Below are 26570 nucleotides of genomic sequence, written 5' to 3' on the forward strand. Positions count from 1 at the left end.
GCATGAACAGCCCTCCCTTGAAGGAATTTATGCTGCAATTTGCCCATTTGGCTAAAACAGTGGCTTTTTTCTGGAACTATAACGCAGCCATGCCATCAAAGCTGAGCTCAGTCATCTCCATTTGAGAATTTAAGCAGCTAACTACTAAAGGTATAGTACAAGAATGGACCAGCAACATATATTACCACCAATAAAAAATGGGAACCTACCCGGTCTGAGCAAAGTCATCCATATTTTTATAATAGGGTTGCAATGGAGCCAACAAATTAAGTATTTTCAGTTTACTGTCTTGCAAAATACAAAATACTTTGAAGAAAACACCAAATTAACTAGAAAGGAATCTAAGAAAGATTTGCTCTATCATCTGAGAAGTTGTCTGTCCTATTCTGTCCTGGCTAGGTATTGCTATACATCTGTTGTCAACCAAGAACAGTACCTATCAGGTGTGATATCTAATGGTAGAAGGGAAGGAGCCATCTGAATAGGGCATGAATAAGAAAGCTAGAGATGTAAAAAGGGACTTATTGAAAAACATACCAGTGTTTGGCATGCCTTCAGACAGCAATATTGTGAAGAGTGAACATTTCATTCAAGTGTCATTCATCTGACTGAGCCTGAACTCTACATTCTCAGTGTGGGTAAGATGGAAGGAGACTGAGTACATACCAACAATGGTTTTTTGAATACTGTTAGATTTAAAAACAAATTAAAAGACTGAGATTTACAGACTGTCGGGTAATACTGAAGAAGCTTAAGAGAAGTCATTTTTCACAATTTTATTTCAAAGTAAAATCAACAGTTATAAAGACAAGACCATGCAGATTTATGGTAAAGGTAAATGCGTCAAAATTATGGCTAGGTCCAAGGGGTAAGTGGCAGCTATCATTCTAGATACCACAAGAGTCTCCACAGTAGATTTCGTCTAATACATGTACAAATATGTTATACAGGACAACATATTTGAAACAACAAGACAAATATCTGTTCAAATGACAATGTTTGGAAAGTAAAAGTCTTGAAACACCAGTTCAGAAGAAAAATGCCCCCATTCCTCCTTTGAGGAATTCCTGCAATGCCTTGGATGCAAGAGACCAAGGCCAGGCTTTTCTCGGGCTCCCAAGAACGCACAGGAAGAAATCACAAGGCAGTCACTGTATGACAACATTGCAAAATTAATGCACTTGCTTCTGACCCAGAAAGCATTCCAGGCTCTGCTGAAGCTCACACAAATGTATTTGGAATTACTGAGCAACACATACACACACTCACATACTACAAAAAACTAACACCACAACAATTGGAATTGGGAAAGCCTTTCTATTTATAGTAGCACTAGATGGAAACAAAACTGGTCTTAGTGCGTACATGTAAACCTTGATCACAATCTACTAAGAGAATGCCTCCAACACTATTACTGCACAAGCGGTTGATAATTTTCATTCCCTCTTCACTTAGTTTGCCAATGACAAACCCTATTCATACTACGTGTGTGTGTGTAATAAATTAAGAAGCTGAGTCAAATGTTCCAACTACCTTCCTTGTTGAAATAAACACTGTATTAGTACAATTCACAAATAAATGGATTTTTGTTATACTGTTGTGACATACATGACCTAGTAGTTTAAAGATAGAGCTAAAGCTATCTGGACAACCGCATTCATCGACTATTTGTTCTACCCTTGCCTCAGCTTATGACCAATTCACAAGACTAAAGAGGTGTGGTAAGAACATGGGTTTGGTAGACAGGACAGAATTGTTGGTAAAGTAGATGCTTTGCCAGGAAGATAATTTCCTAATATTTGCCATGCAAAGTTGCTGAAGTGGGGAACACATAAGATGTGGGCTGAACTACCAGCCATGCTTGTGGTAAAGTTGCTTCAGGACAGCCACTTACTTGACTGTGGGAACTGAACCTTAAATCTAAAGAAAACCTTCATGCTAACCAGAGCTAGCTCACACAATCTTCTCAAGCAGCAATTAGAAAAGCTAACGATGGCCCCATGAGTACACAGTTCACAAGATAAAAGGTAGCCTTAGCTATGACAGCTGATGCACAACAGCCATTCTACACAACAAAGCTACCAGCTCTTAAAACAGCAGCTGATGTTGCACAGTATCATCTGAAAGTGCACAGCACAGCTGAACTGGGGAAACAGGCTTAGAACAGCAAGTATGACAAGTTTATTCACATACAGGTCAGCACAGTCCCTTTTGTGTTCCAGAGAGAACATTTCATCTTTTTGCTAACAAGCTACCTTACTTTGGCCATTATTCAGCCGCTGGCTGCATCCCCTTGTACTCCAAGGAATCCCACCCCAAAAGGTCCCCTTGCTTTATGAGTGACAGAAGAGCCTCAGTATATATGTGGTATTCCACACATGGCCCTTTGAATTCCAACCTCTATTAGTATTATCCATTTCTTCACCAAACACTACACAGATTCTGGTTTAAACATCAAATTAGTGAGAGACACTCAGCTCAGTCTTAAAATACTCGTAGTTATGTCCCCTTAGGAAATACATAGCCCCTCTTTGTGTTCAACACCCCCTTCAAGTGCTCAGGAACATGGGTTGTTCACAACCCAGATAAAATTGCTTAACATATGTGTTAGATATTCAACATCAGAGAACATTCCCCAGAAAAATCCAGGTGGTGGAAGACAAAGAGATATTATGGTAAAACAAGATTAGGGATAATACATGCCAGTGTTAGGAATTGATCAGTATGCTACTTAGTTTTCTATGGCCCTACTGAATATTTATCGAAGATAGTCCAAAATAAATGGGGTTTAACATATAGACTAGCTGATGAGGCAGAAGTCAAAGCTGACAGAGCTAACTCCTCCTGTCTGTCTAATGATGGCAACAAGGAAGAGAGACTGCAACCAACTGAAGTTTCATCTGGTGTAGGCAGCACAGGGAAAAATGTCAACAAGATTGTGTCATGATCCCAGAGTGGTATGTGCACATCAAGCTTTCAGAAGGTATAACCTTTCTTCAATATGACTGTCCCTTTTGACATTGGGCTTGACTGACACTGAAAAGCTTCCCCCCCTGGCAAAATCAGCTGGCAACCCTGGTGCAGTTAGGAAGCCAGACCAATTTGCTGGGGAGAAGATGGTCTTGCTCTTTCACCTTTGACTTCAAAATTAAAAGGAAATGTCAAAGCAAGCTTTTAGTGTTTCTTCTACAAGAGTCAAGGTTGGCCTCTTTCTCCCAGATGAGATTAATCAATAAGAAATGTTGCTGGTGTGGATGCTCTACGAAAAAGCAGGCTGGAGCCTCTGAAGAGCTGCCCCTAGGAAGAAGAGAAGAGGAGAAGGTTATGGGAACTTGGCTATTGAGATGTACCTCTGAGTAGCAGCAGCTTCTTGCTGGCAGCAAGAGCAAGTGCTGCAATGATAATGTGTGTCGGTCACACCAGGATGCTCTATGCTGAAGCCCAAGCTGAGCAGCAGGGATGGCATAACAATGCAAGGACCCATGTGGCTAAATGGAGGATAAAACTGCAACTTCCAATGGATTCAGATGTGATGTGACTGCATTATGTTAGCCAGAGAAAGACGTACAAGACAAGCATGCCAATTGCACTGAGATGTTGAAGCTGTTCATGTCAAAACCAAATTCATCCTCAGCTAATATGAAGTTTCAATCCTGTTGTACCCAGATTTCCTTTCTGAACTGGTTTGTCAGATTCGAAATGAAGCCTCCTTAGGCCTCAAGGGCGACCAGTAAAATACCCATTGGGGGATGTTTAGACGCTTGTAAGACTCTGAGTTGTCCTTAAGCAGCAACAAAACCTTAGCACTTTTAAGCTATTATTCATGAATGACATTAAGTTACCAAGAAGTCAGACAGTTAAAGTGACCAGAAACCAGACAAACTGTGTTATGCTTCATTCTCAACAGTATTTTTTTTAGGTTTTGCATAAAACCAGCAACTATGCTCGCAGCTGGGACTTTGCATTAAACGCCTCCCCAAAGTGTCACATCCAGTTACATTTGAACCAGACATAAAACCATCCCCAAGCCTTTGCTGTGCTTTAAGTGCAAATCTGTGAAGCTCAAAGGTAGATTGACTCAAAGTTCATTGACAGATGTCATCGTAAGTTTTAAAAAGTCACTGCCCCTATTTCTGTCTCATTCTTTCAAATAAGCACAAGAATGAATCCCTACAAGTGAGCAGAGGATGCTCTTCAGCCTTTAACAGAAGTTATGAACTTGTACCCTCATATGAGAGAATTTAGCAGTTGGAAGAGAAAAGCAACACAAGATAGTTTAGTAGATTTTACCATTTTGCAAAATGGCAGCTGCATAGCAAATCTCTCATCATGCAGTGAAACTTGGCCAGTTGCAAAGAAAAAACCCAAACCAAACTTTTACCACATTTCCACTCACATGGGTAATCCAGCAACCTTCAGCATGCAAGTATCTCTCTCATCTCTACTGTGTGGAAAACCCTCATTTTAAGAATGTTTTCATCTACTAAGCTCATTTCCATTTTTATGCTGCTGTTTATTTCTTTTATGGGATTCATTTGTTTTTCATTGGCAGAAAAAACCCTGATCAGTGCAAATGCGTTGGAAGGGCTGGGAATAAGCATTTCAAAAAAGAAAGTCTGTCTACCTATGAGTAAAATGGATGTCCCACATGTGGATGCACTTGGCATCAAAATGGGTTAAGTGTGGGGGCTGGAGCGGGTCTCTAAATCATGTTGGAGGGGTGGGATGTGGAGATTTGCATGGGAAAATTCATGGATGGGCAGGAGGGGTTATGCTCACATTCCACTCAGCCACAATATACTATCAGGGTGTGATGGAGAGGCTAAGCCCAATGCTCAAGTGAAGTAAGCATTTTGCTCAGCCTCAGCACCCAGCAGGGGAAGGAGAGAGGAAAGAGGACTCAAATGTGCATAGTTCCACCTGCCCAACCACAGCCGTGTGAATCAAGCTGTCATTTGATAATATATCCCAAAGAGTTTGTAGATTGTTGAGAGAAACAAAACAAGCATTCAAATTAAAAAATGGCAGACAAATTTAAGTAAAGAGAACGTTGAAAAAAGTGGATTTAAGAGGTGGATAAAATTGGGAAAAAATACACAACCAGAGAAGACCAAGAAGAAAGAACAGTTTTAGAGAAAAGAGGAACAGCAAGGGTTAAAAAAGTCATGTTTATAAAAAAAATGCGTGAAAGAGATATGCAGAGTGTAATCAACAAAGGCAGAATTGGAAAGCAATGCTTAAAAGAACAGTGTTCTTATTTTGTATAGTAAACAAGAGTGTTGGATGGAGCAACAAAAAAGTGGGAGCACAATACAAAATGTTGATCCCCACCCCCCACCCCATATACACACAGGTCCTCACTTGTCTCTTTTTTTTACACACGTTTAGGAAAATCCTGTATAATATACTGCAGTAGCAAAGAACACTGCAAATCAACTAGTAATAGCCTGTATTTGGAAGATTATCCTTATTGCCATTAAAGTCTGTAGCAGATCTTAGAGATTATAAAAAATAAAAATGAAGGACAGGCAGAGGTAATCTTTTGCCTTTTCTGTTGCTGAACTTGCAAAGGCAAGTTTGCCAGAAATTAAGATTCATACACTCATAGAAGGAAAGAAACAAACTTCTGCCATCCATCAGTACAGCAGAAATGGCCAGGAACTGTGGTTTTACTGTCTCTGGCTCAACCCACCTCACACTGCTGCTCACCTGGGCACTGAGGTGTCTCCAACACTGAATCCAAGTGGAAAACACAGGGGCGTATGGAGGGAGGCCAGCAAGTAACCTATACAGCAAAGAGAGTTGTCACAGAGGAGAACACAGAGAACACACTATTGAGGGGGGGGGAGAAACAAGGAAACAAGGCATAAACAGGAACAAGCATGCCTCTAGATGCTCTCATTTATTCAATGTACCACTGAAGCAAATATATACAGACTGTGCTCTAGAAAGATGGCAATATGCAACTGCAAAACAAACCATCTCAGTGCTCTAACTGCAGATATTTTACAAAAGCTAGAATAAGAAGTCATTGACTACCTCCATCTCCTTTCACGGCCTTGGACATTCAAGGACATTCATAAACTTGAGAGAGACACAGAGACTGTTCATGATTATAGAGCTAAAAATGCACACTGGCTGGCAAAAATAACTGTGGGCTATTTCCACACACACACAGCCAAGCACTTCTCTTCCTCCTGGTTCCTTCAGTGCACATCAAATGCAGCAGCCTACAGTCCCTCCATCGCTTTGGGTATGTGCGTGGATGTAAGGGAGCAATTGTTTATGTTTTCTGTGTGTATATGTACAGCTTAATATCTTTACTACAGGAAACTAGGTGTAGAACAAGTAGCTCTGTCAAGCAGGAAGCAATTCAGTACGTTTTCACTTAAGTTGATAATGTTTGGTGGTAAAAATCACATACCCACAGTTGTTCACTGCCATGAGATCTCCCACAAGAAGAAAAGGGTATGTCAGCATGCTCACAGCAATCTGAAACAAAGACAAATCTAAGAGATTCCCTTCTATACTGAGATGTAAGACCAAAAAGTCAAGAAAAAAGCTTCATGCAACAAGATGAAAACTAGGAAGGACCAGCATGTTTTCAGCATGCAGGTAGAGACAGAGAGATCTTCACCAGTGGCAGGTTAACCGTCAGTTGTGTAGGAAAGCAACATAACAGGTCCCAGATATGTTAACTGGCAGAAAAAACCACAGCTAAAAGATGTAAGATCCTTAACAGCAGAGCCACATGTCTGTTAAAAATTACACAAGGAGAGCGACCATATGCATGAAGGATAAGTTATAACAATAGCTGGTTCTCCACTGACATGTTGCACTTTATTAATCATGGATTTATTCGGCTCTGGTTTGGCAATACAGAAGTTTCTCAAGCACAAGGTGAATCTAGATTGACCAGCAATTCTGGGGAGAACATGAACGCTAGGCCACTACAAGCTGTAATTCCTGAGAGCTGTTGTCTTCAGAAGACCTCTCTTTCACCTAACCTAACTCACTGCAAGCAGGTCAGATTTTAAAAAGTCAAGCAATTACCCCTTTTATAAAACCAAGAGCTTCCAAGTCAGGAGTAGCCATGAGTATCATAACCAGTGGCATGCTAGAGCAAAAGGTGGTGGCTCAGTGAATCTGTATATGGCAGCGAGTCAAATCTACTCACTGTGGTACTATTTCATACTTTGGACCAGACGTGTGGCACACTTGCCAAAAAGGCTGCCAATTATTGCTTTAAGCCAAGGTATCATAAACCAGCAGTTCAAACACCCTGGGACCTGAAGCTCCCACTTGCTGCTACTCAGTGCTTATACCAAGTCATACATGGGTGCACGCCGATTTCCTTAGAACAGTAAAAGACAGAGAAGAACAAGCACACAGCCATATGTCAGGCAATTTCCCAACAGGTGGAATTGTTTACATACCCCCATCACAAATTTGGTGTAGCTCCGTATCACAGAGGCCTGATTGAACTGAAAAGAAGAGATTAGGGGTGTCTTGAGGCCCAGACCATCACACACATTGAGTGAATACAGAAATATCACCAGAAATCAATATGCCGATGCAGAACGTTTCTTTGAATGTTTGGCAGAGGTCTAGCCAGAGCTATAATTTAACCTATATCTGAGTCGGCACAGGTAGCAACGGTTTTAGACTGACAAGGGACACCTGCTAAACTGAAAACATTGTAATTACAATTCCAAGAGGAAGGCCAAGACCACTGAGTCATTAGATAATTATAGGACTCCCAGTTTCCCTTCCATGGAAGGAACTTTTGGTCCCACGCCACCTGGCTTAATATTGGATCTCACTCCCAAAGGGGAACAGACTTTGTGAGCCATATTAACAAGCAGCTCCAGGAAATAGGTTTGAGTGCTTTAATATTTCCTTAGACCAAATGAGCTTACTGCAAACTAGGCAAAAAGTGAGTGTGGGGAAGCAACAATGCTTAAGAGATGCTACATGCACAGGACAAAGTTGGCTAGAATGTGGCAAAGGGCACTTCCTAACTGCTAGATGGTGAGGACTCAAGCTTGTGATGTTTACAGCAAAGCACAACAGTATTAAGAAAAAATGTTTTTTCTGGTTACAACTGTCAGCTACTTAAAGCCATATGAGAGAGAGACCTCACTCATAGATGAGACCCCTCCCCCTTCAATTTACACTGGGGGCTTCAACCAGGGCCAAATGAGTTCTGAAAGGCTTCCTATTTCTTCCTCCACACTTTTGTTACCAAAATCTAACATGTTTTATTTCAGCTATTAACAAGCCTCCTAGGTTCTTTTGACCCATATGTTTCTGTGATACGGGTATCAGTGGTAGTCCTTAAACCACGGGTGGGTAGACTTCAGGCTTATGGGAACTTTTTTTTTTTTTTAACTAAAACCTTGAGATCTATCAAGTGGAGCCAGGAGCAAAATGGCGGCTCATCTAGGCAGACATATGTGCTCTGCAAGTGAGGATCTCCTGCAGATACCATCTCATCACAAGATCCATTCTGCACAACATAGGAATCAGGCCTTAAGTGTAGTGGCACCTATCCTTTGGAATTCCCTCCCTTTAAATATTAGACAGGTACTGTCTCTGTTGTCTTTTTGGTGCCTACTGAAGCCCTTCCTCTTTCAACAAGCCTTTTGAGTAGATACTTTATCCCAGTCTTCATCTGTATTGTAATTATTTTTAAGATGCTTTGTTTAACGTTTTTTAAAAATATGTTTTTTAGTGTTTTATCACTTCTTGTTTGTCGCCCTGGGCTCTCTTTGGGAGGAAAGCTGGGATATAAATTTAATAATAAATAAAATAAATATGCTATGAATTAAAGAACAGGGTGCCTTTGAGCACATGCTCAGTCCAGGAATTTATGATTACTATCAACACCAAGCTTAGAATTCCTTCCACACAAAAAGCCACTCGCGGTTTTCTCCTACGCATTCTTTTTCAGCAATCTAATGTGGGGTGGTATCCTTGCTGATATACTGCAATCATCCAGAGCTCTATAAATCCTGATCTACCTTTTTCTCAGTGCCGCTGTAAACCAACAACCCACCCAAAGGATCAGAAAGGCCACCACTCACATTGTCATCCACTGCATAGGTGTTGATAAAGTGAGCCAGAAGGTTGCAGCACCATAGAAAAATAACATCACCTAGGATATGAGGAACTAAACCTCTGAAAAACCAAAAAGAAAAAATGGATGAAAAAAGACTTGAAGTAACCTCAGGTCTGGGGAGTGAAGGCAATCATACCTACAATACATTTGAACGAAACAAGGTTCCCCAGGTTTGTATAGTCTCTATGGTGCCTTGAGCAGAGAAGAGTTGAAACAAATGCAGGTGTTCTGCATTTTCAAGGCACTAAGTCAGGAGTGGCTCCTGTGTGGCCCTCCAGATGTTGTCGGGATTCCAGTTCCCATAAGCCCCAGCCGGCATGGCCAACAGCCAGGGAAGATGGGAGTTGCAATCCAGCAACATCTGCAGGACACAGGTTCCCCACTTCTGTGTTTTGGAGTAAGAAACAATCAAAATGTGAATGATCAAATTAATCCATGAAAGCAGACAATCCTTTATCAAGTGGCAGGTAACTTACCATCCCATACATATAACCAGTGTGGCAGAGTACAGCCAGCTGCTATAGCATCCTTCCACAGGGTGGGAAGAATACCACTTTGTATATGCTTGCCTGTATTCAACTATAGTAGGAACAGAATGAAACATTTTATAAACCAAAAAAGCTTCTAGATGTCCACACTGACTGGAAGCCATGTTCTTGGAATGCCTCACTCTAGCCCCTTACTAACTGCTGCTGCTACCAAATATATAATAGGTGCCACCTATGTGGTAGTAAGCACCACCCATTTAGGTACAAAAAAATTAAAGGCATAAGTATAGGATAGGAGAGTCATGGCTAGGCTGCAGTAGATGTAAGGAGAATCTAGGTATCATAGTGGATCACAAGCGGAAAGTGCTGCTGCTGAAAAAAGAAAAAGTGATCTGCAGTTCTAGGAGCAACATTTGAAGGACATAACAAACTAGAATATGTCCAGAGGAGGGCAACCAGGATGATGAAAGGTCTGGAAACTGAATCCTATGGAAAATGCAGAAAGAGCCAGATATGTTTAGCTGGGAGAAAAGATGAAGAGACACGATAACAATCTTCAAATATCTGAAGGGCAGAAAATGGGAGGAGACTTGCTCTTTTTTGATCCAGAGGGCAAGACCAGGTGGAACCATTAGGTGGAAGGTACAGGGAGGCAGATTTCAGCTAAATATTAGGAGAAACATCCTGTTGGTAAGAGCTGTATGAGAGTGGAATAAGGTGCTTGGAAGGTGGTGGGTTCTTTTTTGCAGGAGGTATTTAAGCAGAGGATGGATGGCCAACTCCCAGGGATGCTGTAGTTGCATCCTGTGTAACAGATCTTGCATTGAGCAGGGGGGTGCACTAGATGACCTCTAAGGCCCCTTCTAAATCTATGAGTCTATGCAGAATACAATGGGTGACACATCCTGTGCCAATCCCAGAGTTTACTGTCCTTGCTTCAACTATTTAGGTGATTGTTATCCCCTTGATGCCTTTTATAGTCCTGTTCCTCCTGCTCTAGTTTCCCCCCTTTTGTAGGTAAAAGTAGACTACTTATTTTACTAGATGCTTTTCATTCACATGAACATGGCTAAATTCATGAGTGACTTTATAAAGCAAGCTGATGTTATGCTGAAGTGCATATGTGTTCTGTAGCTATTTAAAATGGAATCACCATCAATAATTCAATGTTTTAGTTTTGTTTTAAAGATCAAATTAGAACAAAAATCTACCAAGAGTGACCAGAAAATGTAGAATTTGTCCCTGTCCCTAGCCTAATACAGAAATTCCTACCCTCCAGCTCTGAACTCAAAAGGAAATCACTCACTCATTTTACATGCCATTTAAATAGTAACTGCACAGATGCATTTTAGAAACCTTGGTGCTGATTAAAAAGAAATCAGATAAAATAAGATCTGCTAATCTCCTTATTGCTGTTTTCATTGAGCTAGTCCTAGTAATTATTGTTGCTTAAATAGTCTTGCACTCCTTCCCCAAAAAGCCTCAGGCTGCGACTTTATGCAGGGAGGAATTCCAAGGCTGAGGTATAGCCAATGAAGCCACAAGTTATTTGCTCTTGTCTATTTTATGTGATGTACAGGAGACACTACTGCCCAATCATGATGTCTTGCAGTTTGTCAGGATTCCTCTTTGCTACGTATACGAAAGTTCCAGAGAAATCTCCAGTTTGGCACCAAAGCATCTGAGGTACTGTCTGATAAACTTTGCTAAACTGAACTATAAGCAGTGGGAACAGTAATCTGACAGATTACTGTTTTGAATAAAAGCCTGCCCAACGTGCAATATCTGATCAAAACTACAACCAGCAGGTTTCAGATTTAATGACGGTTGCTAGGAATTCAGATAGAACTCACGTACACAAAGAACCCCAACAGTCCTTCTTCTTTCCAAATTGTCCCAATGGAACTAAACACACCCCTGTTGAGAAAGGAAAGTTGAGACTCAGGGAAGCACTCTCATGCCACTCTTTAGTTGGCAGTACATTTTTGCAACTGCTACCAGTAATATTCAGCAGGAGAATTATAATCTACCTTTCCTTGGAAGCACCCAATTGAAAATTCAATATTCTAACTAGTGTTATCATTCAACTACAGAGGTGGGCAACCTGAAACCCTTGGCCTAATTTCAAAGCCATCAGCAAAGAGTCAGTTCAGACCTCTGGGCAAGATTAATCTGTCCCTCTCCAGGAGCTGGCTACGCAGGGAGGAAAAGTGAAAGAAAAAATTGTGTGGAAGGAAGGGAGGAAAAGGCTCTGGCCCTACCCACAGATGGCTTCAGTTCCACCCACTGCCAGCATGCAGCCCCCATCAAACTACCCCACCCCCCTGGAATCTCACTCTCTCTCCTCCCATCACCAACATAAGAGAACAGTCTGCAGCATAAAATGTCTAGGAGAAAGGAATCAAAACAAATTAATTGCACATCAACTGTGCCATTCAGACTAAAAATCACAGATTCTCCAAAGGCATGGAAAAAATAAAAAGTCTTGACCTGCAGACAAAATGACCATAAACAGGCACCAAGCCAGCCTCTCCCAGAAGGATATCCCACAACTGAGGTGGGACCACAGAGAAAGCCCTCTCCTATTGGTAGCTACCCACCTCACTCTGCTTGGTACAGACACCTACAGCAAGGTCTCTGAAGAAGGTATCAAACTTCAGGTAGCTCTATGTGAGAGAAGGCAATCTTTCAAATATCCTTGTCCCAAGCCATTAAGGGCTTTGGAATGTTAAGACCAGCACTTTGAATTGGGCCCAGAAACAGACTGGGAGCCAGTGTATCTTATAAAGCACTGTCATTAATACAATCAAATTACCCAGTCCCAGCTTACCTTATAGCCCTATTTTGTACCAACTGTTGTTTCTTGACCATTTTCAAAGGCAGCCACACATATAACACACTGCAATAATCTTAACAGGAGCTAACAGTGACAAAGCTATCTTTATTCAGGCATGGCCGCAGCTGTTACCAGCTGAAGCTGATGAAAGGTGCTCTCAGCCACAGACGACACCTGGATCTCTAATGACAACGCAGGACAAGAAGTCCGCCAGCAAACTGCAAAACTGATATTGTGTTCTTATCGCTTTACTTCTGAGCTGTCCAAAGGACAGTGCTCCTGGGACTTCTTTTTATAGTAAGTATAAATAAATCTTGCTCCAACACGTGGGTGGGATTGTGTTTAGTGTTGACAACTTCTTTCCACTACTTCAGATTTGTGGAAAGCCTTCTGTGCTGGCAATTTAAGTCAATCTGATCGGTGGGTATGGCGCACAAGGCCTCTTCTGTGGTGTCTCTCAGGCTGTGGAACTACCTCCACATGGCCTCTATGCTGCCAATTATTAAATGGATTTTTTAAACCCATCTTTTTCAAGCTACCTTCCCCTAGAGGAATTCTTCTTAGTTATGATACACACTGTATAGCTCTTCAATTGATTTATTAGTCTGACAGTTTTAGCTAGCACAAAGCTAGTTTTGATTTTAGAGCATTGTATTCATTGTGTTCTGGGTGGGCTATGCCACAGAAGGCAGCACATAAGAGTGAGCGAGTGTGTATGTGTGTGCACCAGCAGAATTGCTGAATATTGTACTGGTGTTTTGCCCCCTTTTGTTGGAAACAGAAGAGGCTGAAACACATAAAAATCTAAAGGGAAAACAGATATGCCAAAGAGAAGGGGGAGGAACTGTGTTAACACTGAAGCTCCTCTGTTTACATTGAGTAAATACTACATGCAAGATTCTTTTGCTATCATGCTCTGATCCAACTCTAAATTGCCAAAACAATCTCACCTGTATTTCACTTCCCGTCCTACGAACTGGACCATACAGCGCATGGAAATTACTGCAAGGGGGGAAAAAGACGTAAGTGACTGCAGGTGCAATCCATATCATTTGATACAGCTCTATCAAGCAGTACATGAAGCATGAAATCCAGCCCCCAAAGGCCACCATGGTATCTAACAATTCTCAATTCATGATGCTTAAAAGACATAGAAATGCATACCTCTGAAGCAGCAGAAAAACAAGGACAAAATACTAGAGTGTCTTATGGCTCCTTAAATGCTAACGAGTAAATTGTGCATAAGATTTTACCAATTAGAGCAGGGATGGGAAACCCACAGCCCCCCAGATGTTGCTGGACTGCAACTCCCATCATCCCTGACCGTTCACCATGTCAGCTGAGGCTGATGAGAACTGGAGTCCAACAACAACTGGAGGGCCACATGTTTGCCACCCCTGGGTTAGAAGCCATTCTGTCAGATGCATAAAAGTTTCTTCAGTGAGACAGAATCTTTCACTGTTGTGTACATACATTTTTTTTGATAAACAGTAGGACCCAAAAGATCCTCTGTAGCGCAGAGTGGTAAGCAGTGGTAACACAGCCGAAAGCTCTGCTCACGGCCGGAGTTCAATTCCAATGGAAGGAGGAAGTCGAATCTCCGGTAAAAGGGGTCGAGGTCCACTCAGCCTTCCATCCATCCGTGGTTGGTAAAATGAGTACCCGGCATATGCTGGGGGGTAAAGAAAGGCCGGGGAAGGAACTGGCAATCCCACCCCATATATACGGTCTGCCAAGTAAACATCGCAAGACGTCACCCTAAGAGTCGCAAACGACTCGCACTATGAGTGCGGGGACACCTTTACCTTTTTAGGACCCAAAGGCCAAGAAATAGAAAATGCACCAGTCTGCTGTATTTCTATGTCAAGCTAAATTTATAGAGTGTTCAGAAGAGTTACCAATTACTACAGCAGTCATTAGTGATAGTATTACATTTCTTGCTATACAAGTTTTAAAGGACAATTGTTTTCTTTAGCAAGTAAGAGCATCTCAAACTTGACTGACTCAAGATCAGACTCCATCAAGATTGGGAATATCTTTCCCAATCTTGTTTGAAGCAATGGCCTTCAAGAGACCAAACAAAGGTTTGTTCTTTTACCTTCAAAATCAACATTCAAGCAGAGAAAGGGACCAAAAGACAGATCACACAACTCACCATGAAGCGGATGAGAGATAACCCGGGATACACACTGTATCATCATCTCATGGGAAGTCTGAGAAAGTATATAAAACAGAACCCAGTGTGAACCACCATCTGAGAAATGGCTTGACTACAACTGATCCCGCCATCAGCAGGACTAGGTAGGGAAACAGATTACTTTAAGTATCTTAGTTTTAACATTTTTTTAAAAAATCTGCTGGACTACAAAGGAGGCAGCAATTTCTATTGTAAACGTATCCCCAGATCATTCAAGTAAGAGAGACTGTGAAGCTGCTGTAGTTAGAAGTGAAGGGAACACTGTTTGTATACCCAGGCTGCAGATGTATGATGAGTTAAGTCTGAAGGCAAACATTTGTTTTCTTTGAAACTTTCCAAGCCTCAAATATGTTGGAGGATAATTTTCAGGTTTTATGTACTCTTTACATTGTGTCATTTTTCAAAAATCATTGGGTTGTATCCAACACTGCCATTCTGCTTATGCAATAGAAGGTCTCCCTCTTCTCCCTGGCACACCCTCAAAATCTGCTCCAGAGCATTGGGGGATTCTTGGGAGCAGACTTTGGGGTCACACAAGGGGAGGAAGGGGAAGTTCTGCTGTGTGAACTTAACATTATTTGTGCACTGCAACTAAATCACTATGAGTGCAGAATAACTACTGTGAGTGCAAGACAAAGTCCCTCTCTTCTCCTCTGCAAAGCAGATTTGGAGGTGGTGTGGGAAGTTCCGTTGTGCTCATGGAAGTTGTTCTGCATGTGCAATGATTTGATTGGATTCAATCCATTTATTTTATTTTTTTAATTTCTTGAACGCCCGAAGAGCCAAAAACGTAGGAAATTAGACTGATTCCACTTTTGCATTTTTCTGATAATCATCCATATTTAGTAGCTTCATGATTATCTATATTCAGCTATACATTATGTATGTTTATTTAATTTTAGAATAGCCCAGTAGGAGAAAATATTTTGTCCATAATTTCATACCACTCGTACAGGTTTTCCCGCTCTCTCACAACTAAGTTTGTCCCTACAGAAAGTTGGGGAAAGGGTTGTGGAGAAATCAAGCATATTAAGCTTCCTAGATTTATTAAAGTGTAAAGCTACAAAACAGAGTTCTTCCTTTCAAGCACTAGGTAAAAGAAAAACTGCTTGGCAGGTTCCACCTCTTTTGCCACTTTCCTGAGGGAAGTTTTCACATCATCCTTGTTTGAAACATGCTCCACATCCTCCAAAGGAAAGGCCTAAAAGACAAAATTCAAAGAGATTAAACTCATCTCCCTTCAGAGACTTTGCCACGATGAGCAACGACAACTGATGCATCATTGAAGCTTTCCTAACAGCGGTACTCCCAAGGTCCTCTATTCCCCACATAATATAGCTGGACAAGGATGGGAGAAAGGTTATCATACCAGTAAATTTGTCTTTCCTCCAAAGAGCTCAGGGGGGCATACATGAGGAGGGATTACTCATTCCATATTCATAACAACCTCATGAAGTAGATTAGGATGAAAGGCAGTGATTTGCCCAAGACCACCCAGTGAGCTACATGGTTGGACAGGGATTTGAATGCAAGCAACCACTCCCATCATTGCTTTGCCTTTCCTCAGCAAGAACATCGGAACTTGTCTTGTCCCAAGTCAAATCATTAGCTCATCTAGATCAGTGTCTACATTGACTGGCTGCAGTTCCAGTGTTTTTCAGTCAAGGATCTTTTCCAATCATACCTGGAGATCCCAGGGAATGAACCTGTGACCTTCTGCACACAATGCATGTGCTCTACCACTAACCTACGGCCCTTCCCCAACTTCCTTCCCCTCTCCCCACATTATTTGTGTAAGCAGGGAGGGAGGACCGCACACTCTTTCTGCTTCACAGAAATGGAGAAGGAACCTGCTGTCCATTTGAAAACTCCCAGCTTCGAAGCATGTATGTGCCTCCTGCTTAACACCCTGTGTCTAAAGCAGCAACAGCAGTGAGAGGAAAGCTAGACCCGAAAGCACTGAAGAAGTATGAATGAGCCTCTCTTCCCCCTTCCAAGCAAGGAATACAAGGGAGGGAAGCGGCTGCCTGCATACACTCCTGAACTATACAGCTGAATCAGGCAGTGTTGCGCTTCTGGAGCTTTCCTGTGCACAGCAGGAGGAGGTGGAGTGGATGGTAGCCAACTCATCTTGGCAGGAGACAGAGCAGCACTCCTCCCATCCTTAATGAGGAGCTGTCACCAGCTATTAGAAACATGAAATCAACAGCCCCACTGTCAAAGGCTGAACAGGCCAAGAAGCGTCAAACATACAGGCTTTCACAGGAAATAGAAGGTCACTAAGAGAGGATCAGCACCTCATTATTTTAGTAAGGTTGAAGGCATTCAGACATTCCTAAAGCAGCCTGATGGTGACTTAATAATCAATCAATTTAAAATATGGTCCAAGAGGGCCATCAGTGTATGTCTGTAATAAAAAAAACTGCTGAGGATTCAGGAAATTGTTCACAGAATAAAAAAGGGAGAAGTTAAAATATATGCTTAGAGGGGTTCCATTTACTGTTGCTGCTGCTCTTGCAGCTCAGTACCTCAGGTTCTATTAAAGGATTTATTGCCTCTGGTTGAAGGAAAGAGGCCATTTACCATAACCAGAATGGTGGTGGCTGCTGTTCTTGAAGCACACTCCCTTCCACCCCCCAGTGGTCAGGGGTGTCAGCTGTGATTTCAGTTATACTGAAATTCTGACCTGATTTTTTTTAAAACACAACTTGGAGCAATTAATAAGTAGTACACAAAGCGTGGAGAGAAACTTTGCACCTTACCTTCTTTACTCTCCCTCTGCTTACAGTGGATAAAGTGCTAGAGAAGATTCGAGGAGTAAGGCCACGGAAAAGGCCCCTTTTCCCATCCACTTCCACAATGTGTCTGGCTAGGAAATAAATGATTGGGATGTCACATCATCATCATCATCAATCTTTAGAAACTCAAACTTGCAGCTGACTAAACATCTACTTGAAATAATACATCTCAGGGCATTAGACTGTTCACTGATACTGAAGATCTCATTGTAAAATGGGGAGGACCCTGACATTTCCAACTAAATCTTTCAACTGTAGTCTGCCTACCTTTAAGAGTTACACTGGATTTTATTGGGCTAGGTCAGAGTATGAAGATTCCTTTAACTCGTGCTTAGTTGTGCTGCCTCCTTCCACCCCAAAGGGTTCAGGTTATAATCTGCAAAATGTTTTGAAAGGAATTGCATAGAGCCTAAGTTATTATAAGCATCAGATGGTATGCAAGAAAGGAAAAACTCAAATGTGCACCTAGTGTAATATACTATAATGCTGTAGTTGTTTGCTACAGTAGCAATGCAAACTTACTCCCACTTTTCCGCCCCTCAGCTTACTGCAAAACACTGTTTCCCAGTTATACATTTTATTTCAAAAGTAAAACACAAAGTGTTTCCAGAAGAACACATCTATAATGTGATCTTCATTAAATTGCTGTATTATTTAGCCCTTCACTTGATCAAGTGATTGTCAACTGCAAAGCAATGCATTAAAACATTTCATTAGCAAAAACCTCGGATTGTAAATTGCAGTACAGCTGATCTATACAGTTACACAAATAAAAACCAAGGAGTAACAGAAACAAGCTGAGATGGATACACGTTTTGCCCCTCTACAGGCTATAAATGTACTATCCTTTTTAACTCCAACTAATACCAAACAGATTGCTAATGAATATTGTTTTAATAGGTGCCATATATAGTGCCTTGCAAAAATAATCAGATCTCTGATCAATGCTCTCATATTACTGAATTACAAATGGTACATTGTAATTTTCTTCTGTATATTTTATTTTGAAACATGGAAACTCAAAATCTATTACTGTAAGATGACATTGGTTTTATGTTAGGAAATGTTTGTAAGAAACAAAAAAAACTGAAACATGTTGCTTGCATAAGTATTCAATCCCCACACATTAATTTTTGGTAGAGCCACCTTTCACTGCAATAACAGCTCACCAGCTTTGCACAGTGTCAGAGGGATTTTGGCCCATTCTTCTTCACAGATTCACTCTAGGTCTTTTAGGTTGGTTGGATGTTGCTTGTGGACTGCAATTTTCAAAGAGCGCCACAGATTCTCTATGGGATTGAGATCAGGACTCTGACTGTAGGACATTCGCCTTTTTGTTCTTGAGCCACTCCAATGTTGCTTTGGCCTTGTGTTTGGGATAACTGTCCTGCTGATAAGAATTTCCTCACTTTTTAGTGGACTGAAGCAGGTTCTCTTGCAGTATTTCCCTGTATTTTGCTCCATCCATTCTTCCTTCAATTTTAACAAGATGCCCAGTCCTTGCTGATGAGAAGCATCCCCACAGCATGATGCTGCCACCACGATACTTCACTGTAGCAATGGTGTGTCTTGAGGCATGGGCAGTGTTAGGTTTGCCCCACACATAGCACTTTGAATTTTAGCCCAAAAGCTCTAGCCTGGTTTTATCTGACCACAAAACCTTTTCCCACAACACAGCTGGAGCACTCTCATGTTTTCTGGCAAACTCCAGACGTGCTTTCAAGATGGTACTTTTTGAGTAGTGGCTTCTTTCTTGTCACCCTCCCATACAGGCCAGTGTTATGCAGAGCTCTTGATATGGTTTGACTGGTGCACCATTACTCCACTCTCAGCCACTGAACTCTGTAGCTCCCTCCAAGTGATGGTTTGCATCTCTGTGGCTTCTCTCACAAGTCTCCCGAGCACTGAGTTTTGAGGGACAGCCTTTTCTTGGCAGTGCCTGGGTTGTGTGATGCAGCTTCCACTTCCTAATTATGGATCCAATTGTGCTCCCTGGAATATCCAAACACTTGGATATTATTTTGTACCCTTTTCCTAATCTATGCATTTGTATTACATTATCTCTCACTTCTGTAGAATGCTCTTTGGTCTTCATTTTCCTTCAGATCCACAGCCTGACCAATGAACCTTCAACAGTGGAGTTTTTATCCTGACAATGTGATAGCAACTTTAATGGTTCACAGGTGCAAACAATGGTAAGGTAACTGTGTCCTCGATAGGACACTTTCATCTGTGTAAACTGGGAGCTTCCACAACACAGGGGTTGAATACTTATGCAAGCAACATGTTTCAGTTTTTTATGCTTCTTACAAACATTTCCCAATATAAAACCAATGTCACCTTATAATAATTGATTTTGAGTTTCAGTGTTTCAAAATAAAATATCATACAGAATGAAATTACAATGTACTATTTGTAATTCAGTAATATGAGAGCATTGGTCAGGGGTCTGATTACTTTTGCAAGGCACTATATTTCTCTTAAGAGAGTTACATAAGGGGCATGGCAGAAAGAAGTGAATCAAATCCTCAACTACCATACCACTACTCATATAAAGACTTTCATAGAATGGAACTCTCTATAAACTGTATTTTTTGAATCTCTGAAGCCATGGCTTGCCCCTTCAGCTAATATTTGTTCTAACAAAAGGATATATCTAATCATCTAAACAAGTATCTCAAAAACCAAAAAAGTGTTTTGGGATGGAAAAGCACTTTTATAGCTGAACTAAATCTACACATTCACATCAAAGAACCAAACTACACTTTTTGTAGCACACACAAACCTGTCTAAGTCATCAAGCACCAACAATAATTCCATAAACAACATGGCTTTTTGTCTGTTACAAACTCACTGGCACTATAAATGGGACAAGCAATGGCCTAGTTTAAGCCAAATCATGGCTAAGTTTGCAGGTACTCACAGTAAAAACTGCAGCCGCTTTGCTCCTTCCCTGGCCTGCTCCTGCAGCACTATCCAAAGCTAAGTCATGGTTCGGCTAGTGTTATGTATGAACCCAGGCCTGTGGTTTGTCTCACTTCAGACAAACCATGAACCAAGGTAAGTTTTTAGCTTACCAGCTGTGGTTATGTGGAGTGAGACAAACCACAAACTTGGGTTCAGACATACCAGTAAGCCAAACCATGGGTTAGCTCTGAGTAGTACAACAGCAGGACTGAAGGAGTTGCAAACTGCCTGCTATATTTACTGTGAGTACCTGCATGCTCACTTTCATGCTTAGTGTTACAAACAAACTGGGCTACTGTCTACAAGACTTAAAAATCAGGACACTAATAATGCAATGCTGTATATGTCTACTCGGAAGGGTCATACTTCCAACTAGCAACTAAGAGAATCTGGTACATCATATCATCTTAGCTTTCACTCTTCCTCTCTCCTAAAATTTAGCTGTCACTCACAAGCCCATGGCAGTTGCACAAGTAGCACCTCCAACTAAGACAATCAAGGTGCCCTAAAAAAAATCTCTCCTTCACCATCTATGTTCCTATAAACAAACAAGAATAACAATTTATCTGACTCACATCAGCACTGTATTACTGTTGAGTTATCAATCATTTCTGGCTTCTGTTTTATCCTTAGCAGACTACTGACAAATCTTACTTGGGATTATTATTAAAATATGCTCACCATATGTAAAAAAGCCAGGTAGGTAAAGTACATTTCTCCCCAACAAATTTCTCCCAACACTTGGAGGAAGAGGCTCATGTCCGACCTTTGAAAAAGATACCAATCAGGTAACATCTGCTTCTTGCAAGTATCTCCCATACCAGTTAATCTTTTACTCATAAATTTACATCCGACCTACACAGATGTAACATTTTCCCCATTTGCCCTCAGTCGTTACTTTGTTCAACTTCACCAACACCAACCCTTTAATGAGTGAACAGCACAGCACATTGTCTTATGGGTAGTTTTAACTGATTTTAATACTGTATTTTTATATAGTTGTAATCCACCCTGGGACCTTACATGAAGGGTGGGTAAATAATACTAATAATAGACACAAGTAATCAAAAGCAGTTTTTAATTGCAAGAAAGTATCCTAGTCTGTCATTATATGCATTTACTGGAAGAGCAACGTGCCTTACAGTATCTAGCTAGACATCAAAGGGGAAGTTAGCATGCCTTTTATGAACTGCTGACCTCCCTGCCACAAAGCCCAAAGTGGGTTGTTATCAGGGATATAATACGATGTTATAATACGATGCAGACGCCCAGATAAAGAGCTAATACAAGTTTCGGCCCCTGCCTCGCAGTGCCTAAATCCCTGGATTGCCTACTCCATAGGTGCCCACACGCCGAAAGAAAGCCTGCCCACCCAGGAACCGGCATCGGGGACTCGGATCCAACCGCACCTGCACTAGAAGCTTTACATAGAGCAGAGGGTGGCTCAAGGCCGTGAAACCGGCGCTTAACGCTACGAAAAGAGCATCCGCCCCCTCTGCAGGTCCAGGCCCTATTCCCGGGCCAGGGGCTGGGGGAGGAACCCCAGGACCCACAGCTACAGCCGCCATCCCCTCTGACCCCATCCAACCAGGAAGCACGCTTCCGGGCACAAACGCCTGCCCTTGTCACATGACCAACCCCTTCCGTCACAGGGCTTCTACGCCATCGCGTCACGCAAGGTGAGAGGCCGTTGCAGAACGAAGGAACTTGCTGCCTTCCTCCATAGATTCAGAAAAACTGTAGAGTAACAACCGATTGTTTGAAAACAGAGGTTCCTGGTTCCTCGTCAAAGTATTTTTCCCCTCCTCGGGGCGGGAGAGAGGCCCGTAGCGAACAATGAAAAAAAAAATCCGTTGTTGTGAGCGGATACCAGAAAAGGAAGAAGGAAAGAGAGGAATTTAGCTCAAATTGTATTTCATTTAAAAAATGCCATCTTTAAATTTATTTCTAGCTTTAAAACCAAGTTTAAATTGTTGTACTACTGAAGTTCAGCGAGAGGAGAGGGGAGAGAGAGAGCGGGGCACGGACAGGGGTTGATGAAAGACATGGAATAATGTCCTCTCTCAATATTGCAGGTTGGAGGTGGGCCGAACCTGGTTGCACTTAAGAATCCGTGTGGTCCATTGACTTAAGATCTGAATTAGAAAACTCATAAAATCTGCCCTTTGCTGCTGCCTTCTGCTCAGGGAGGGGCGACAAGGAAAACATGCTGCTGCCCAATTATGAAAATGAAATGAACTGCCTTCAAGTCAATCCTGACTCATGGCGACCCTATGAATAGGGTTTTTATGGTAAGTAGTATGCAGAGGTGGTTTACCATTGCCTTCGTCTGAGGCTGAGAGTGACTGGCCACTGAGCTTCTCGGCTGTGTGGGAATTCGAACCTGGTCACCCAGGTCGTAGTCCAACACTCTACCACTACGCCACATTGGCTCTGGCTGCCCAATTATAGATACATTAAAATCCTATATTTGTTCATCGTTTTCTAATCGAACCATCGTTTCAGCCCTAGGGGAAAAACAAACAGGCACTCAGTTTACCCCGAAGCTAGGCGCTGTGTATCAATGTACCTGTTCGATGTCTATTCTTTTCCTATCTCTGTGGATTCGCACGCGCCCTTGGACGATACCATTATGTTTAGGTAAGAAAGGAAAAGGAGGGTAGAAGATTGAAATCTGAAACTTTCCATTCTCTCGTAAGCATATTTTCTTCGGGAGTATTAAAAGGAAGGACCCCCCCTAGCATGTTTGTTATCAGGCGGCGGGGGGGGTATGCAATCATAGTGAGTTGTTCATTCATGGCGATAAACAATCTAGAGATAGCAAACTGTAGAGTTACAACCTCCACCGATCTCTTGTTTTGTTTGAGAATCTCCATTTTACACTGCCCCAGGTACACGATCCCAGCACCAGCGGGCCTGCCTGAATATAGCCCCAGGGCCATTTGTAGAGTATTTAGTTGAGCTTTAGGCTGCTTGGAGATATTATTTTTTGTGTGGGGCATAGTTTTGTCATGATGTCTGTTTTCAGCACAGGTATTCAGATGCCTATGATTGATTTACTATGCAATCCTAAACACCTCTATTCAGAAGCAAGTCCTATTGAGTTCAAAGGGTAAGCGTGTGTATAGGATTGCAGCTGCAAGCACAGAAACCGTTAGCGAATAATCTGAGTCTATTCATCTGAAGTAGTGAATTCCCTATGCAACTATTCGACTTTCTCACCTCTTCATAATTTTTCATGTGTGCGTTATTATTATTAATTGAATTTATATGATGCCGTTCCTCCCAAAGCAGCCCAGGGCAGCAAACATATCACCAAAAACCTTTGCATTAGAAACCTAAGCACCTAAGAAGACCCAAACGCCCATCTAGTCCACCATCCTGTTCTGACAGTGGCCAGCCAGATGCCTATGGGAAGCCTGCAAGCAGAACCTGAGTGTAAGAGCAGCACTTTCCCAACTTGTGATTCCCAGCAACTGATATTTGGAGGCATGCAGTAGCAGTCAGTGTGGTGGGGCAGAACCGCCCTCCTGACACCAGCATCACTGCAGATTACCTGGATAGTGCTGGGGTGAGGCAGAGTGTTGGCAAAGTCAGGACTGTGCACACACACTGGTGGGGTGCCAGATTGGCTACGCTATTGTGTCCACGCAGCCCTGATCTTGCACCATCCAGGTAAGCTGCAGATACCCTGGTGCAAGGGATGTTACTGCTGCTTATGATACTGGAAAAGAAGTAGCACATCACCATCATGACATGAATAATGATAAGGATAGTCTTATCTTCCATGCATTTGTGTAATCCTCTTTTAAATCCATCCAAATGGTGGCCATGGCTATATCTTGTGGGAGCAAATTCCATAGTTTGACTATCATCTGACTGAAGAAGTACTTGCCTTTTGTCTGTCCTGGATCTTTTGACGTTCAGCTTCATTAGATAGCCCCAGGTTCAAGTATTATGAAAAAGGGAGAAAAACTTTTCTCTGTCCACCTTGTGTAATTTTTTACACCTCTACATGCCCCCCATTCACCTTCCCCCCCCAAATTAAAAAAACCCAAATGTTTATTGCCTCATAGGGCAGTTGCTGCATCCTTGTAATCATCTTGCCCTTTTCTGAACATTTTCTACCTCCACAATATCTTTTTTTCGGGTGTGGTGATGAGAACACTGCACAGTATTCCAAATGTGGTTACCCCATAGATTTGTAAAAAAGCATGATATTGGCATCTTTACTTATTTCATCAATAAAGACAGAAAATGTGACAGCTCTTAAAGCCCCCCCTTTTAAGTCAGTTATTGTAAGCCAGCATATATAAATCTGACCCCCCATTTCAAGACCATAATAAGCAGTGGTCCATGGCAATCTGCAATGTGGGGGAAATGTGGGGGGCTACATTGCAAGGATCTCAGAAAGTACTATCATCACTCAATCTGAACCCCACCCCCTGCAATCTGGGTATCTTTGCCGAACTCTGTCAGACTTGTGCCCCCACCCCTGCAAAAATGGAGATAATAACATTGGTCTACATTGCAGAATTGTTGTAAACCACTCTCAACTTCAGCATGCCTCCTATGTCTACAATATGGGTAAAATAATACTGGACAGTTTACTTTTCCTAGTGTAAGAAGCATCTGCAGCAGGAGCTTTTCATATATATATATTTAAAACACTCAAATTTTCACTGTGCAGGAAGATCTGGGTTCGAAGGTACATAAAAACCTGTCTTCTTACTATGTTTGTTCTAGAGAAGGGGGCTTGATGCTATTAGTAAGTACAGTGCTGTTTATTGTAGTCAAACTACAATAAAATCCTGAATTTATCCATTGTCTCATATAAGGAATGGAGGAGAAATTCAATTCAGTTCACATTTAAAGGCAAACCTACCTAATTTGCAGTTTCCAAAACTCCTACTGGGAGGAAGGGCGGGATATAAATCAAATAAATAAATAAATATGCAAAATACAATCATCTGTCAAAATTCACACTTCTCCAAATTTTGTAGTGTTCTTCAGCCAAGTAATGTGTACAAAATTCCATAAACTAGGGTAAAGTGTGCATGGAAAAAATGGACTGCCTTCAAGTCGATCCCGTCTTATGGCTACCCTATGAGTAGGGTTTTCATAGTAACCGGTATTCAGAGGGGGTTTACCATTGCCTCCCTAGTACATTGCTAGTACTCCCCAGCTGGCTAGGGCCTGCTCAGCTTGCCACAGCTGCACAAGCCGGCCCCTTCCTTGTCTGCAACTGCCAGCTGGGGGGCAACTGGGCTCCTTGGGACTATGCAGCTTGCCCACGGCTGCACAGGTGGCAGGGCATGTAACCCCTGAGCCACTCCCTGTGGGGGTGATCTTTAGCTGGCCCTTGACACCCAGGAGACACAGCGGGGATTTGAACTCTCAGCCTCTGGACTCCCAGCCAGGCTGTCCTCCCCACTGTGCTATACCAGCACATTTAAAGTGTGCATAAAAATACATATATTACTGAAAATAACATACAAAAATGTATGAGAGGAAATTGCAAAAAGTGTGCATAGTCAAAATTGCATATAAACATGTATATAGCAGGAGAAATTTGCACTAAAATGCTGATGAATTATGAGGACTTAAACAAAATAGCAGACTATGAAAATGTGGAGAACTGAATGTAACATTGGAAAAATGTGAAATTGAGAGAGAGCAAAATTGACAGTTTCACCCATCCCTATCTTCTATGAGCAGCTGCCACGTTTACCTTGGGAGGAGGAGGAAAACTAACAACCCCAGACTGTGTCAAAAATAACCAGAAAGTCCTGTCAGTCAAGTAGGCGACTGAATTGGCAATCTATAAATTGTCTATGGTTGAGAATTGCCCAATGCAAGGCACACACTGGAGTAGTTGTATGGAGCCTCCTAGTGTTTGTAAGTGTCAATTACAGGGTATTCTGAAGGTCCTCACCCTAGTGCAGCCTTCCCCAACCTGGCATCCTCCGTATGTTTTGGGCTACAGCTCCCATCATCCTCAGCCAGCAGGCTCTAGAACAGCAAATAGAAGTCTCATATTAAGAGATAAGCAGCAAAATCCTGAAAAACTTTCTTTCTACATATGTGATTAGTTGGTTCTGTCAGAAGTTGTAACTTATTTCTGCTCTTGAAATATAAATTTCTTTCCTGCATCACTGATGAG

The 26570-nt window shown here is 41.9% G+C and overlaps 2 protein-coding genes across 13 annotated transcripts in view; one reads left to right on the top strand and one right to left on the bottom strand.

Moving 5' to 3' along the window:
- MTCH1 (mitochondrial carrier 1) overlaps nt 1-22034 on the bottom strand; it is a 48024-nt gene extending 25990 nt beyond the window's left edge. For 7 of the 8 annotated variants that reach the window (XR_009763509.1, XR_009763505.1, XR_009763506.1 and 4 more), the window contains exons 1-11: nt 21817-22034; nt 21089-21173; nt 17405-17511; nt 15766-15843; nt 14601-14658; nt 13396-13447; nt 11467-11526; nt 9087-9180; nt 7437-7484; nt 6425-6492; nt 5710-5785 (exon numbers count right to left, since the gene is read on the bottom strand). Coding sequence is in view for 1 of the 8 variants with exons in the window: in XM_061632468.1 (XP_061488452.1) it covers nt 3226-3297; nt 5710-5785; nt 6425-6492; nt 7437-7484; nt 9087-9180; nt 11467-11526; nt 13396-13447; nt 14601-14658; nt 15766-15843; nt 17405-17511; nt 21089-21173; nt 21817-21990 (972 nt within the window). In the remaining 7 variants the exon portion in view is untranslated. Of the gene's footprint in view, nt 1-2429; nt 3298-5709; nt 5786-6424; nt 6493-7436; nt 7485-9086; nt 9181-11466; nt 11527-13395; nt 13448-14600; nt 14659-15765; nt 15844-17404; nt 17512-21088; nt 21174-21816 lie in introns of those variants that run through there. The other variant, XM_061632468.1, reaches the window with a different exon arrangement.
- Nucleotides 22035-22375: 341 nt separating this feature from the next.
- Nucleotides 22376-26570, top strand: part of FGD2 (FYVE, RhoGEF and PH domain containing 2) — a 45745-nt gene continuing 41550 nt past the window's right edge. For 2 of the 5 annotated variants that reach the window (XM_061632459.1, XM_061632461.1), the window contains exon 1: nt 22376-22698. In XM_061632459.1, the coding sequence (XP_061488443.1) occupies nt 22681-22698 (18 nt within the window). In that variant the 5' untranslated portion in view covers nt 22376-22680. Of the gene's footprint in view, nt 22699-22777; nt 23048-26570 lie in introns of those variants that run through there. The other 3 variants (XM_061632465.1, XM_061632464.1, XM_061632463.1) reach the window with 3 other exon arrangements.

Source organism: Rhineura floridana, chromosome 6 (genome assembly GCF_030035675.1).
Source record: "Rhineura floridana isolate rRhiFlo1 chromosome 6, rRhiFlo1.hap2, whole genome shotgun sequence".
NCBI lineage: Eukaryota > Metazoa > Chordata > Lepidosauria > Squamata > Rhineuridae > Rhineura > Rhineura floridana.